The 14999-nt window shown below is 36.8% G+C and overlaps 1 protein-coding gene across 1 annotated transcript; it reads right to left on the bottom strand.

Annotated features, from left to right (window-relative positions):
• Positions 1-2767: 2767 nt before the first annotated feature.
• Positions 2768-9424, bottom strand: LOC117397213 (POU class 2 homeobox associating factor 3). The gene is made up of 5 exons (XM_033995899.3): positions 9182-9424; positions 6586-6689; positions 5339-5393; positions 3787-4025; positions 2768-3424 (listed from the first exon to the last, which is right to left on the bottom strand). Exons 1-5 carry the CDS (start codon positions 9186-9188, stop codon positions 3086-3088), a joined length of 744 nt encoding a protein of 247 aa, XP_033851790.3. The 5' UTR covers positions 9189-9424; the 3' UTR covers positions 2768-3085.
• Positions 9425-14999: the final 5575 nt, after the last annotated feature.

The following is a 14999-nucleotide window of genomic DNA, read 5'->3' as shown; positions in this document are numbered from 1 at the left end:
TGGCCAGAAATAAAAAAAAGGACATTTCTTTTGTGTTAAGTTTTTTTTTTATTATTTATTTATTTGTATATCTTTGAGGTTTTTAAAGGAATCACTTGTAGCCATCAGCCTGCCTTCAGGGCTACTCTGGGGCTGATGGGATCTGAAGTTTTTTAATGACAATACACGTGACACACAGAATGAAAGGGTTCATTTACAAAACAGTAACCTTGGGAGGGTAGCGCCAACGCAAACAGTCAGTGTGGAGGTCTTGGATCAAATTAGAATAGTCAATGAAACTCCACAGACAGATAGTAAGATAGCATATAGAATACTGTCCCAAAACACAATTGTTTTTTTCTAGTTTAGTCATTAAATACTATAGTATATTTCAGTGGATTTGGCTGGTGGTGCAGTTTTCACTTTAAATTGTGATAGATATATATAGATATATAGATATATATAGATATATATAGATATATAGATATATAGATATATGGTGTGTGTGCTGCTTTCTAAAGTCATATTTCAGTGTTCCAAATAATAACTCACTTTCTTGTGTTACAGTACACACCTAGATTTGCAAATATTATTCACATTAGCAAAATCATGCAAAGTCCCCTTTTTGTGTGCAAGATGTGTTACCCATGCTAGACCAGACCTGCTTATTTCATTCATTCCATTCCTTGTGTTAAACATGATCTGATCTCCAATCCACTTTTGATATGCAGACACAGGATATAGAAACCTATAAAGAATCGGGGTGCTGTAGTTTTTACATATTTTCGAATGCTGTTGTCTTTGAAGTCTGCATCGTCTTTCTCAATATTCCAGTGGTTACCCAACTGATTTTAAAGTTGCCGTAATAAGTCATAAGGTCCTTCATGAATTTGGGCCATCCTATCTCCAAGAACTACTAAAGCCCTGGGTCACATGTGTGTCTCTCGTGTTGCCTTGCAGTTTGAGGTGGTCACACGAGAGACAGGCATGCAGGCGACAAGCTGGCAACGCACAGGCAACAACGTAACGCAAACCAATCACAATGCATGCTGCTTTAACAGCAATGTTAGACGAGGAAGAGGAGGAGAGTAGAAAAAAAAGAAAGTTGTGGGTTCGGCTCTGGTTTATGAGATGCTGAAAGACAAACCTTATGACATTTGTTTCAACAGCACTGCAAGCAGATGTTTGCACAAAATGCTAGCAGAAACATGTAGCGCTATAAATGCCAAACTCAGCCAAAAAAAAAAAAAAAAAAAAGGCTTTTGTGTGTGTGATAAGATCTTCAGTTCATTCAGGGTGTGTCGGGGCCTGTGGGACTAAATGGTCTGCCAATCCTACAGCTTAGTATGATTTATAGCACTGAAGCCCATAGAAAACATAATGTTCATACACTATTCCTGAGAGTTTCCACAAAATGCCTGCTGCAGGTAGAAGCAATGGGGGTTGCTGAGATGGCCGCTTGGAGCTATTCCTCCCAGGTTTTAATTTCCATCTTAAATAGTTTATCAGTTAAACAGATTGCATGCAGGTGTTAAGTGAAAAAACAAATTGGCTTGCAGTTGCCAAACGTAGGCTGAGTAATTTCCTAGCTGGCATGCACTGGGAACTGTGCATATGCCTTTTATTTAAAAGGACTCATACCAATGACAATATGTCAAGTCAAGTAATGACATATGATAGCCGTACCTGTATCTTGTGGGCCCCCACTGTTGGCACAACAAGCGTGTAGAAATGAAGGAATAAACAAGTGCGGGAGAGTTTCTTGTAGTATTATATTTTGGTATTGATTGATGTTTCTTAAGCCCAGGAGAGGTCAGAGCTGTTATCCATGGCTTTGCCACTTGAATGGGTGAAAATCAGCTTGTATCTTACACAGCACCTTACAGTGTATTGCATTAACACTATTTAAGAACAATACATTAACAGTATAGACTCACTTTAATGTGACGTCCTTTCCACCTTAATACAAATGAGCTCTTACAAATACAAAATGCAGATGGTTGTATCACATCAATATCACAGGGCCCACTTCATATTATATAAAGATGTAGAAATATAGCAAGTAAACAGAAGGAGGTTAAACAATACATTTCTTCTTCTTCTTCTTCTTCTTCTTCTTCTTCTTCTTCTTCTTCTTCTTCAGTAACTAAGGAGGGTTGATATGAAATCTTGCATGCCTATGGGGTCTGGTGTGAATTGGGGAAAGCCTTCTGCTGTCCTTATTTCCATTGCATTTCTTTCTCAGTGACAATGTTTCTTTGACTCATACTATTTAGGGTCCCTCTGGTGGTTGGTTTAACACTAAGCCCCAATGGATTTGAACCAAGCCCTGTTTAGCGTGGTGGATTTGTTATCAGCCCTTGGACTGGAAGATTAAGGGATCCAGTTACATGCGCGTCTCTCGTGTTGCCTTGCAGTTTGAGGTGGTCACACGAGAGACAGGCATGCAGGCGACAAGCTGGCAACGCACAGGCAACAACGTAACGCAAACCAATCACAATGCACATCTTTGTGACATGATGTATGGTGCTGGCCATGGCACTCACCATTGCACCAGTGAAGAACACATGCCATGCCTCAGTCATTGTGAACTGATACCGGAAATACCACAAACTGATCAATACACACAGCAGGCCTATTAGAAAATGGGAGGAGAATCTTGAGATGTTAAATGAGCAGATCTGAATGTGTAAAATAGGCAATACATACCTGCTGCTCTCCTATAATAACAGGTTTCAATTTGGGACGCTGCAATTTTAAAGACATACACAATATATATATAGAAAAAATGTTTTATAGGATTTTATTATTATTATTGTTGTTCATGATAAAAACAAAACAAAAATATATGTACAAATGTGTTCAAAATTGAAAAATATACAAGATTAAAAAAAAAAACCCACAGGACATAAAAACATAACATTTGCTCAACGGTCAACATCCATTCACTTCAATGGGGACAAGCGGTTCATGGTGCGGTCATTCTTAAGCCGCGTTCGTTACATCGGCACTCCAAACATGACGTAATTGTTCCTGACAGTCTTGATTTCTATTGGCAGTACAGGTACGACCACAGCCACACAACTATAACCCGTATTTAACAGCTTTAAAGGTAGCACATATCCCAGTTGTTCGGTTCTCGCCTAATAAAGCTCTCTTCTGCCATGGCGGAGGAATATAAGCAGTCGGAGGTGGAGTATGGGATGTGTTCAGGAAGCTGATTCATGTGGGCTTGGGGACTGGGAGCCTGCGACAAGCAGCAGCCGTATGGAAGCGTGCAGTGGTGGGAGTGGCAATCTTCTGGGATCGAACCGTAGTGCCGCGGGTCCACGTGGGTGGGGGAGCCGTAACTCGACGATGCGGACGAGTAACTCTGCGGAGGTGAATAACTGCTGTAATCCACCGGGCTGGATACATTGGAAGAGTCAGATATAGAACTGGGTGCCTGGACAATAGAAAGGTGGAATTAATTATGATTATGCAAAAAAAAAACAAAAAAAAAAAACGAGAATAACAGTATTTCGAATGTACAAATTATTATTATTATTATTATTATTATTATTATTATTATTATTATTATTATTATTATTGAAAACGTGTTCTTAAACAGCTTTTGACGTGTTTTCTTTATACTAAACTGCAGGTAGACAGAGAGAAACGTATTATTATTCTTTCATTTCAAAGTGTATCCCTGTCTACCTTCAAACGTCATACATACGTTGATCAAACAATATGATTCCAGTATATGTGGTCTATTCATGAACGCATACACCCGAATGAATGGGATATTCTAGACTTTATGCTTACCATTGCTGAGTTGTAATGGTCAGCTCCTTGCTGGTAGTTTCCATAGGAGCCGTGCTGGGCGATTGGCATAGGATACAGTGCGCTTGCCGTGTAATTGTCTGGTTGCATGAGCATATCCATAATCTGCTGGTTTTCCAAAGCATTAGACACCATCTGCTCGTATGAAAAGTTGTCCGTATACTGGCCGGGCTGGAAACAGTTGGTCTCAGCTGTGTTTGCAGGGGCTGTGTAATATGGAGCTACCAAATGAAGAAGACATTTAAATTAGTAGCGACTTCACAAGTGATGTCATGAGATCTCCAGCCAACAGTAAAATCACATTTGAATACACGTTTATAAAGGGGGGTTATGACTAAACAGAAAAAGAGAATAGTTTATCAATTGATTCTTCTGTCTCTCCTTGTAAAAAACAATCCACACATTCTTCCCAGCTGAAGGGCGAGGAAACTTGTAATGTAAGTTTTTTTGTTTTGTTTTGGTTTTATTTATTTTTTTGTTTCAACATAAATGTACTTTGGCAGCAGAGTTTGAATACTTGGTTCTCTGAGAGCATCAAATAAGACCTTGTTACAGATAAAAAGGACTTTAGCTGGAAAGTCTCAAAAAATGATTTATTTTCTTTGTAGAAATCGTTACATTTTGTCGTTACTTGATAAAGCTTATAAAACAGGTTTTAACTTGTACCAGGATTCCAACACACATCAGCGTTGTATAGTTAGATGTGCAAACCCTGATGGAAACACTTAAAATAGTTTTACTGACACTGTTACTCAATTCTTGCAGCAGTGAAGAACTGTATAAGTCTTTCAAATAAATGAACCCTGTTATTAAGTCAGTTTGATAATGTGTGGCCTTTTTTCTTTTATTGCATTGTCAGTATTGATCTAAAATCGAATGGTACAATATTTCAGGTATGTTTTAAATGTAATAATGGCATACACATTATTTTTTGTCATTTTATTTTATTATATTTTATAAGGGGCATATAGGGTAGAACTACTAAATTGAACTACTATATATATATATATATATATATATATATATATATATATATATATATATATATATATATATATATATATATATATATCTGCTAATGGTATATACCTGCTAATGATGGGAATTAAATGTGATTAACTTAGTCTTGGTCAACACTGTTTTGTTTTGTTTTTTTAAACAAATTCATTTTATTTAATCCCCGCTTTATTTATTCCAAGAAAGTGCTTTGCCATGTAACTGTGAACTTGCTCAATATTCAAAATGCCGACCTATAAAATGGGCGGATTCTAATGAAACAAAGGAAGATTGGCACCGACCAGGGTACCAAAAAGATTCGATGATTCTAGGCCTATTGAAAAGAAAGCGATTTCTAACTTCCAAAAGAACGCATCTAATCTCTGATCTTGAGCTGAGACAGCTTTATTTTAAACAAGCCAGGATCTGATCCGTTCTCAAAACTCATCTGCATTGGACCTAGGGGTTTCAGGGTTTGTGATTTGAATATTAAACCAACTAAGGAGAGCCACGGGTCATCGGTGAATTTTCAACCTACCAGCAAAGGATGTGTGACTTGGAAACTGTACGCTGTTATCGGTACTTTGATATATCTGCCAAAAAGAAAGAAAGAAAGAAAGAAAATGGTTAAAATAAAACAGGCTCACACAAGCAAACGCAAATCAACCATGAAGCCTTAACATGAATTGAACTGTTTTTATTATTATTTCTTATCGGGTAAGTTGATGCTTCTTCTGTTAATAAGCTCTTTACGAATCTTAAATGAATGAATAGTGATCACCGGTACACCGTCTTGTGAAATAATTATACAAGTGATGTGTGATTGTAGTAAAAAAATAATGACCGCTGTGCACTTCCAGAAAACACATCTTGGATTATTAGAAAGTGCGGCTTCTTCCGGATCAGCTGTTTTGAGTTTGTTGGAGAGGGGCCAGTGTTACCTTACATCTCCATACAGCACCACTAACGGGTATTAGCTAGGGGGTTGTTTTATTTCTCTATGTGCCTATTATTGCAAAACGAGGATACACATGAATAAACTATTAAATAGGCATGCTTCCCAGATTTCAAACACCCTTCTTTATTTTATTTTATTTTTTTACCGTGTTGGCTTATAATGAATAGAACCATAGTCCATGCCTGTGCGTTCAGACATGTCCGAACTCAACGGGGACGTGTATGCTTACACGGGAGCTGTTTTGACACGGGTTACTGCGCAAACGATACCCCTCGGGTGCGAACCAAAACACGCACTGGGAAATCTTATCAGAGTTGACGAAGCGTTTAAAACAATGCAGTTTCCTTGTTGAGCGGATTTGGGTGTTGAGGGGTCATAACGTTTTTACAAGAATGGAATGTTATTTTGTTGAAACTTTTCATAAACTATGTTATTTTTTACAGTATATTGCTGCATAGCATGGTGGAATGAGTGGAATATAAAAGTTTATCCAAGGAAATAAATAGCTTTCACTGGACACGGGGGGGGGGGGGGGGGGTTGTTGGTCTTAAAATGTTTTTATTAAAAAAAAAAAAAGTGTTGCAGACTGCTTCTGTGCTGCATTTTTTTGTCAGTTTTATTTCTGTAGCATTTCACAACTGTATCTACAATATTACACATCTCCTATACGGCATTTCTATAACACATGACTTCATTATATCACTGGTTACTGCAGTTTGCACTCCCAATGTATTGCACCTTGGGGCACGGGTGCTGTTTTCTACTTGGCCTGCAGGGGGGGGGGGAGGGGGGGGGGGGAGAGTTAATGACAGCTTGAGTTGTCTTACCTGCGTTGCTCTTTCGGCTGCCTGAAGCGCCCTCCTCTGTTGTAGTAATTCTTTCACAGTAGTCTTGACTCTCACTCCCTGGTAAACCTTGGTCTTATTTATTCCTATTAAAATAAATAAATAAATAAATAAAAAATAAATAACACACCAAATGAAACAGACACGTGAAAAAGCGATACACATTTACGAACCTGTAGCGCGCATTTAGGAGTAAGAGGTCGTTGCTGTTTAATATTAAAATACAGTGATATAAATCACAAGGTATTATCAATGGGATTGTCATGTTCTATGTGTTGGTAACAGATAACTTAGGTTTAGGTGGGGTGATCGGGGTAATGTAGTTTTTATAAGGTATACACAGAATAGCATTTGTTATGACATTTGCATTTTTAAAAAATTGCATTGGTCCAGTTGGAAGCGTTTTTACGCGCGTAAAATCTTTAAATATATGGGCGCTCCACTCATACTTGTGAATACAAGTGTGCAGCTGTCTGATTCTTTATATGGGTTTTCATGACGTCACTAAACTGTGTACACATTTCTCAGCAAACCAGATATAACCAGAACCACCTAAACCCAATGACCCTACCCTCACTACTACTAATACAGAATGTTTGGTAAAGATGAAACGAGATAATGCGCAGATATTTCTTCTGTTAAAATGGCCTCTGGTTCTTGAATGTCATTTGCCATTTTACTTCTAATGGGTTTCAATAGGTCCGCCCATAGATTGCTGAATACTCTGTACAAATGTAACAATTTAACTATTTTCCATCTAAATTAGTACAATGTGACTAGATACACGACACACGTGCACATATACCACTTGCATATTCTACTTTTAGGAGATAATGTTAAAACAGACTGCCTAAATGCACCCAAATAAGAATAAATATATCTTTTTTCAAGCTAGGGCGGCAATGAAGAGGTTAAAGGTTCAGATTACAGAACTGCATTTTACTTGAAGACAGACGCTGCGTGGAAGCGCCATTAGTACATTTTAGACAAAAGTATTTTTTATTGTTTTTGACAAAATAATGCTAGGAAAATTGATGAAATATATTGTTGCCTCAAACGCTGGTGTTTAAGTCACCTGGTTATAATTTTGGGGTTGAACTCCAAAAGGCACATAACGAAAATACCAGGACGAGAACAAAACTTGCGGATTTACAGCTAAAGAAAAACATGTTGCTTGAACCGGGGATCTTAACGATCACGATAGATGTAACTGTGTAATAGAAGTAAGCGACAGAGCGAAGATGTAAGTAATGTTTTAAGTACCAAAAACAAATAAGAAAACACAACACTTATTGTTTAAATGCGTTGTTAATAACTAAGAAAGAGAATAGCCTACGTAAGCAGTTTTGGTATAAAGCACATTTAAGGCTTCTGAATGCAGTTTTATTACGTGGCTGTGGCGAATCTGTGCATTTAACAAAACAAACAAATAAAAACTATGGTGTATTTTGCATGAAATGATTAAACCTTGGAGTGCGTAAAAGTAAGTATAGTTTAGGCGCCCAGCCAACCTAGAGAACGTACTAAAATGCCTTTTAAGAGCCTTCTACTGTGATTTTGAGAACTGGGACCTTATCGTATTTGAATACTCCGAGAGTGTGCAAATTAGGGTTTGTTTGTTTATTTGTTATAGCGACCCAGGTAGAATACTTCCTAAAATGTTTCTCTTACAAACAACGCCACACCTTGGCTAGAAAAATAAAAGGCATCTAGTAACTGCTGTATTTTAAAACCAAACAAAAAACAATGTATTATAGGCTATTACCGGTAATAAATAAATAAATAAATAAATAAAAAGTGTAATGTGAAAGTAGAAAAACGCCAGCACGGACCTAATAAATATTCATATATTAAGATGTCTGCGTTATTTAGTAGGGTTTTAAAAAGTTGGCGCATTGAAAGATACGCCCTGTTTCAACGGCCACGCTTAATCATCACCCACAAAGCTTATGCTCCTGTCCTTACTGTAAATTACGTCTGTATATAGTTTTTTTTTTCTGTAACGAACAGAAACGTAATATACATTTATTTTTTTCTAAAATCATTAACTGTACCCCCCAACCACTATTACGGTCACGTGTTTATTTTCCGATCACTATTTGCCTTTCATAATCGAATGCATTTTACAAAATGTTACAAAAATATATATATATATCAACAAATGCTTACTAAAAAACAACTGAAGACCCGAGGACAGAAAGCGCTGTAAGCGCACCTGAGTTTGAAAGTTAGTTAACATAAATAAGCGTGCTTCCCCTAAGGAAGTGTACGTTCTTTGAATGGAAACGCTGGTTCAGATTATACCCGCCACACGCACATGTTTATTTTACCGGTAAAAGTGTCAAAACTGCTTTCCTTGTACATGTGTAAAGTTATAGAAGAAGAAGAAAAAAATACTTGTATGTGTTAACCGTAGTTTTCCTTTTTTCTCTCTGTGGAAAAATAGTTAACAGCAACTGTGATGGATTCCATGCCATTAACTAACATCCTTGCATTTTATATCTTGCAGGTAAATGAAAAGGACGATTGGAAGAAACAACCAAAAGCACCAAATTAAATAAATAAACAATAAACTTACCAGACATGTTGGGAGAAGTGAAAAAATAAACGCTGAAAATCTTCACAAATTGTTGCTAGGAAAGGCTCAGCCAGGCGCTTCTAAGTTCAATATATGGACAAGAATTAAATATTTGCAAAAGTGACTGAAAATCTCAAGTTAGTCTGAGATCAGGCTGAGGGCATAGAATAATATTGTATTACAGCTTGTAAAATATAAGTTTGACTTTTTCTCCTCACATGCCAACTATTTAAAACCTCCAGAACCCAATGATTTGACGATCAATGATTGCGCTATACTTTCAATTTGAATATTCAAAGGCTCTACAAAAAGAGGTATCAGTCAGTGGTACACAGTGCATCAATACCTAGGAGAAGGTCCCTTGTAATAGGGTTTGATGCAAATTGACCCTCAGACCCTAAACAAGGTGACATTTTAATCATTTTATCCGCCTTTTGAAACGGATGCATTATGTCCCCTAAGAAGGTTCGCAATTTCCATGTTACAGACAAGTTCCACGTCCAAATACTTCCAAATTGTACACACAGCATCTTAAGATGATTTTGTAATATGAGGTGTCGGTTTGATGTTCATATTTGATCATTTTAGCAGCATTTTCCACTTTTTTAAATAAAACTTAATAGTTTGTGGGCGTGGCATGATGCTGCCTCTATCCTCGCGACCACAAGCTAACAGCATTCACAGCTTGCAAGCCTTCTATGAAATCACAGCGGCGTTGATCATCTTATATCTCGTATTCGTGAATTAACTATTCGGATGATTTTAATAAAGTTGTATTGAGCAGTTGTAACACACCCATGTTAATCATTCTACCCCATGTACCTGCTGGAAGATGTTGAGCATCTTTTTAATTAGCTTTGCTATTACAAAACTTTACTTGGAAACAACTGTATTTCATAACATTTGAATTTAATTAATTAAATGTTATGCCTTTTAAGAATTGGGGGGGGGGGGGGGGGTATGTTGATATATTATATATTATATATTTCCAGTTCCTATTCGTATATCAACATAAAATGTGTGTTTTAAAGAAACATTTTGGACAATATTATTATTTATTAATCTGGCAGACGCCTTGATCCAATATCTTTATATAGCGCCTTTCGTTGTGGACCACCATCACAATGCGCTTTACAGGGGGAGGCTGTGAACGATGCATGCAGAGTCACTTACAATAGGACATCGACCGCAGGATGGAGCACAAGGAGGTTAGGTGATTTGGTCAGGGTCACACAGTGAGGCAGTCAGTGGTAGAGGTGGGATTTGAACCCGTGACTTTAACCACTAGACCACACTGCCTCCTTAAGAGCCTTATACTCGTGGCTCAAAACGCTTTTAAATCCAGACCGTCGAAAGTACCCATTCAAATGAGTGTGTGTGTCTCAATGGGGTATGTGCATGCTCTCTCTTTCGAGTTTGTCTTGTACGTTTCATCGACGAACTGACGTCTTTCCCCATACCATGCTAAAGTTCCAGTCAAGCGATCTCTACATCAATAACCCATCCCTATCTCCTATCTTTTGTTTTAATTAATTTTTTTAAATGTATTTTTCTCCAATACACACAACAGTTTTACACTTGATTCAATCTTAATTGTAATGTTAGTATTGCATCATTCTTGCCATTATATTAATTAGTATTATTTATTTCTTAGCAGACGCCCTTATCCAGGGCGACTTACAATTGTTACAAGATACCACATTATTTTTTACATACAGTTACCCATTTATACAGTTGGGTTTTTACTGGAACAGTAGAGGTAAAGTACCTTGCTCAAGGGTACAACAGCAGTGTCCCCCACCTGGGATTGAACCCACGACCCTCCAGTCAAGAGTCCAGAGCCCTAACCACTACTCCATACTACTTTCTATGACCCAAATCAAGATACATTTGAACAAATAACAATGTTACATGCAGCAAGTGTGCATTTAAGTGATTATTATTATTATTATTATTATTATTATTATTATTATTATTATTATTATTATTATTATTATTATTATTATTATTATTACATGTAAATGTTGGTTAGGTTATGGAGATAACTGTATCCCATCCCCGAATTGTAAACATGTGAGTATCATTTTGACTTTTCGAAGCATCTTTGCAGCTTACAGTAGGACTTCTTGCCTAGAAACAGTCAGTATACATTCATTTTCATCAGCCGGATTGAACGGCTTTACCTGTGTTTCATTAGGTGTCGGAAACAAATACGCAAATCATTTATACGACACGTGCAATTTGAAAAATCTATAGAAAGCATTTGAAAGAAAAGTTGAACAGAACATTCCTAACCTCAAAAACAAAAATCCTTCCAAAAAGTTATTTTGGAATCAGTTACTTTAAGCTACGAAAACACGCGGTTGTTATGGAGCATGGTACCCGTGCCCGACCTGGTTAAAACAGTTTAATTATTAAGTACGGTGCCAAGGTTAAAAGGTAAAACATTTCTACATCGCTTGAGGGCATTGCCATCCTATACATGAAAACTCTGCGGGGTTTGTTAGACATCGTTCGTCTAATCCTAAATAAAATACAATAAGATGGGAAACATACAGACATGCAATTCGTACTAGGGTAAACAACCCGATTTTACATGTGTTTTTTTTTTTTTTTTTTAATAACATAAAACAGTACATATAACTCAAAGAACCACTCCCTCGGGCACTGTACTGTGTTGCTCTGTTCGAGGAAACAACTAAGAAAGTAAAATCATTTTCTGAGGAAACACCGCCATCTGCTGTCAAAATGCTGCCAGAAGCTTTAGCCAAAATAATCATTAAAAAAAAAAAAAAAAAGCGTTTGATTTTCATAATAATTTTGGCTTCATCCATTATGGAGGCCATAAAATACCTCAACCGTTGGATCAATATTAATTTAAAAAGTGTGTCTTAACTGATACCAGGTGTAATGGGTTAGGAGCCTAATCTATGACATGCAAAGTTTTCAAACTGGCTTTGATTAGGGGGCTCATCAACAGATCAAGGGTTTCACCGGATGGTGCCTCGTCTGCTGTGGTGCGGCAGTGCGGGCTGAAACGATAGCGAATGACTGTTACTGCAGTTTGACAGCTAATATATTTGTGTTTGCATTGAATGAGGACCAGTAGTCATCTGGGATCACGTCGTTAATATATATTCTTAGTTAATAATATTCTTAGTTATTAGTTAATAATATTCTTAGTTATGGCCTCTGTGCACTTCGCTATATATTGTTGACAAGCCAGTTTGTGTACATTCCCCAAAGCACAACTGTGAGAGGAAGCTTTAGCTGTGGAGACATTTTGTGAGCCAGAAGTGGATATTCGTGCAGGAGTTTAACGACACCTCTGAGCACGGTTACAGGCAAGCCAGGGATTTAAACAAAGGATTGCATATTAATACACCTTTCGCTTCATTGAGTCGAATGAAACCTGCTGAATAATGTTACGTTAACATATTGAATTACATACCGCGTTGTAGTTTTCCATAGTCTTCACGAAAAACTGAAGAAGAAAAAAAAGCAAAATGTGATATTTTTACATCTAACATGAAATACTGTACAACTATTGTGGCTTCACATAGACTTTTCAGATATCATTTTGTAGTTCCTTTGATTACATGATGTTAAATAAAAAATCTAAATTATCTTCATATCGTTATTTTATTTTGTATTAAATGCCTCAGTCCTAAAATTCTAGGTGATGCAAAACTTTTGGCCACAGTAATTCTTTTTATAGCCTACTGATAATATTTTACCAGGCATGTCTACAGTGCTTAGGCCTACGCTTGTCACTGTACCGGGCTGCACCTGGAAGTGTATGCATTCTTAGGAAATGTAATCGGTTGATTATTTAATTAGACACGGGTGTTGAGCTGCTGGTTAAGCTGGTATAAAGTGAGCTGTTGAAAGCATCGCTGTTTTGGGTCAGCAAACTAAAATGTTATCGTACCTTCATGGCGGTTCGTGGATTGTTATTTATAGGAGACGGTCGGTTATATATTTGCATGCTATAGCAATTTAATTTTTTTTTAATTACCATAATGGTCCACGAATCGGAAACACGTGTCTTAAATAATAAACTAAAAGTTTCCTTTTTTTTTCATTTTTTGCTGTGTAGCAAAAACTAGTAAAGTGCACTTTGTCGAGTGTTTATTTCTAGTTCTGAGCATACATTTCACTGGGATCAAACCCCAGCCCACATAAGGTTTACATTACAGTTGTCTGCCGGCTTTTAGGAAGCAATCCATTTATTTATTTTGATATAGCCTATGGATAAAGGATGCCTTTACTATGGCATGCCTTCGACGTCTCTGCATCATGAAGGATTCTTATTGCACTATGGTCTGAGATTGAGTAGTGTGTCAGCTTTTATCTTCTTTTGTTAAAAAAAATAGGCAAATGAGGTAGTTGTCTGTTTTAGCAGCCTCTTTTGCAGAACAGATGAGTCCTTTGACGTCAGTGTTGCAGCTTGCTGCTCGTACAATTGCCGTAACAGCCTCCTCGGCCGTTATGAGAGTGTGCACAGTCCTGTTTATTTAGCCATCCCCATTTGTTTGATAAAGCACACAGATGAATGAAGACGATACAGACGTTAGTTAGTTTGTCTCTGTAGCGCCTTTCTGGACATGCAAAGTGTTCTCGTGTGAATTAAAACCCTGGGTTTATAATATCCCTGTACCCACAATTTGGCCAAACCTAAGAAAATACATATTTATACCAAAGCAAAACAATTTTAAACATGTGTTTTTACCTCTGCACATAATGACATTGCTAGAGTGTGTTCGTCGGTATGGAACTCGCAATTCAGCAAAGTTGTTGGTTTTAACAGAAGTAATTAGAGAAGTTATTTCAATATATTTGTATTTTTTTTTCTTTTTTTCAGATTTACATGCATTTGTTTTTAGATTAACGTTATGCTTCAATCCAAGCTTCAATCCAGGACTAGCTAACATGCAAGTTTGACTGTGACCCGTAAAGTGTAGCATCCAGTCGGTTTGACATAAACAAATACAATAGCTGGGCTACAGCTCGATTCTAGAATATAATTCCACTGAGGGGTCCTGGGACACCATAAACCACAAGAGCAAGGTCTGACAGAACCAAGGGGTTGTAATAAGACATGACAACTGCTAAATATATTATTATTATTATTATTATTATTATTATTATTATTATTATTATTATTATTATTGTTGTTGTTGTTGTTGTTGTTGGTATATATTATTTGGTTTTTAAGGCTGGTTTCACAGACCCCGATTAGCACTAATCTCGTTGTACCTAATGTTATTTTAGGTAAAATACTCCAAGATTAGTACTAATCGGTTAAAGCAGCCAATTAAGTTGAATTAATTATTATACTTGTTAATTGATTGAGTAATACTTAATTATATCATCTTACCCCTTTAATTGAATAAAAATAACATTTCTATCCGTCTTATTAGCCCTGAAATCGCTAGTAGCCTGTGTATGTGTGTGCGTGCGTGCGTGGGTGTGCGTGCGTGCGTGTGTGTATGTATGTATGTATGTATATGTATGTATGAATATATATATATATATATATATATATATATATATATATATATATATATATATATATATATATATATATATATATATAGTTTAATTGATAACACATTATGGAGTCCTCATTGAGATCAGTCGATTGAATGCGACGTTATCAAGCAAAAATCATCCCATAGTAATGGGCCAGTAGGTACCTACTAGCCTACTAACCCCTAAATCTACCCCCTACTCCTAAACCTAATGTCTGGCAACTAACCTAATCTCAACCTCTAAACCTAACTGTGTTATTATTAAAGTAATTTTTACTATTATT

The sequence above is a fragment of the Acipenser ruthenus genome, chromosome 39 (genome assembly GCF_902713425.1).
Source record: "Acipenser ruthenus chromosome 39, fAciRut3.2 maternal haplotype, whole genome shotgun sequence".
NCBI classification, from domain to species: Eukaryota; Metazoa; Chordata; class Actinopteri; order Acipenseriformes; family Acipenseridae; genus Acipenser; species Acipenser ruthenus.
This window is presented reverse-complemented; position numbering and strand designations above follow the sequence as displayed.

Coding starts and splice junctions, on each gene's coding strand:
- LOC117397213 (XM_033995899.3), bottom strand. Junction 5,394..6,585: donor CAGCCGAAAGAGCAACGCAG/GTAAGACAACTC, acceptor TCTTTTTGGCAG/ATATATCAAAGTACCGATAA. Junction 3,425..3,786: donor ACCATTACAACTCAGCAATG/GTAAGCATAAAG, acceptor TCTATTGTCCAG/GCACCCAGTTCTATATCTGA.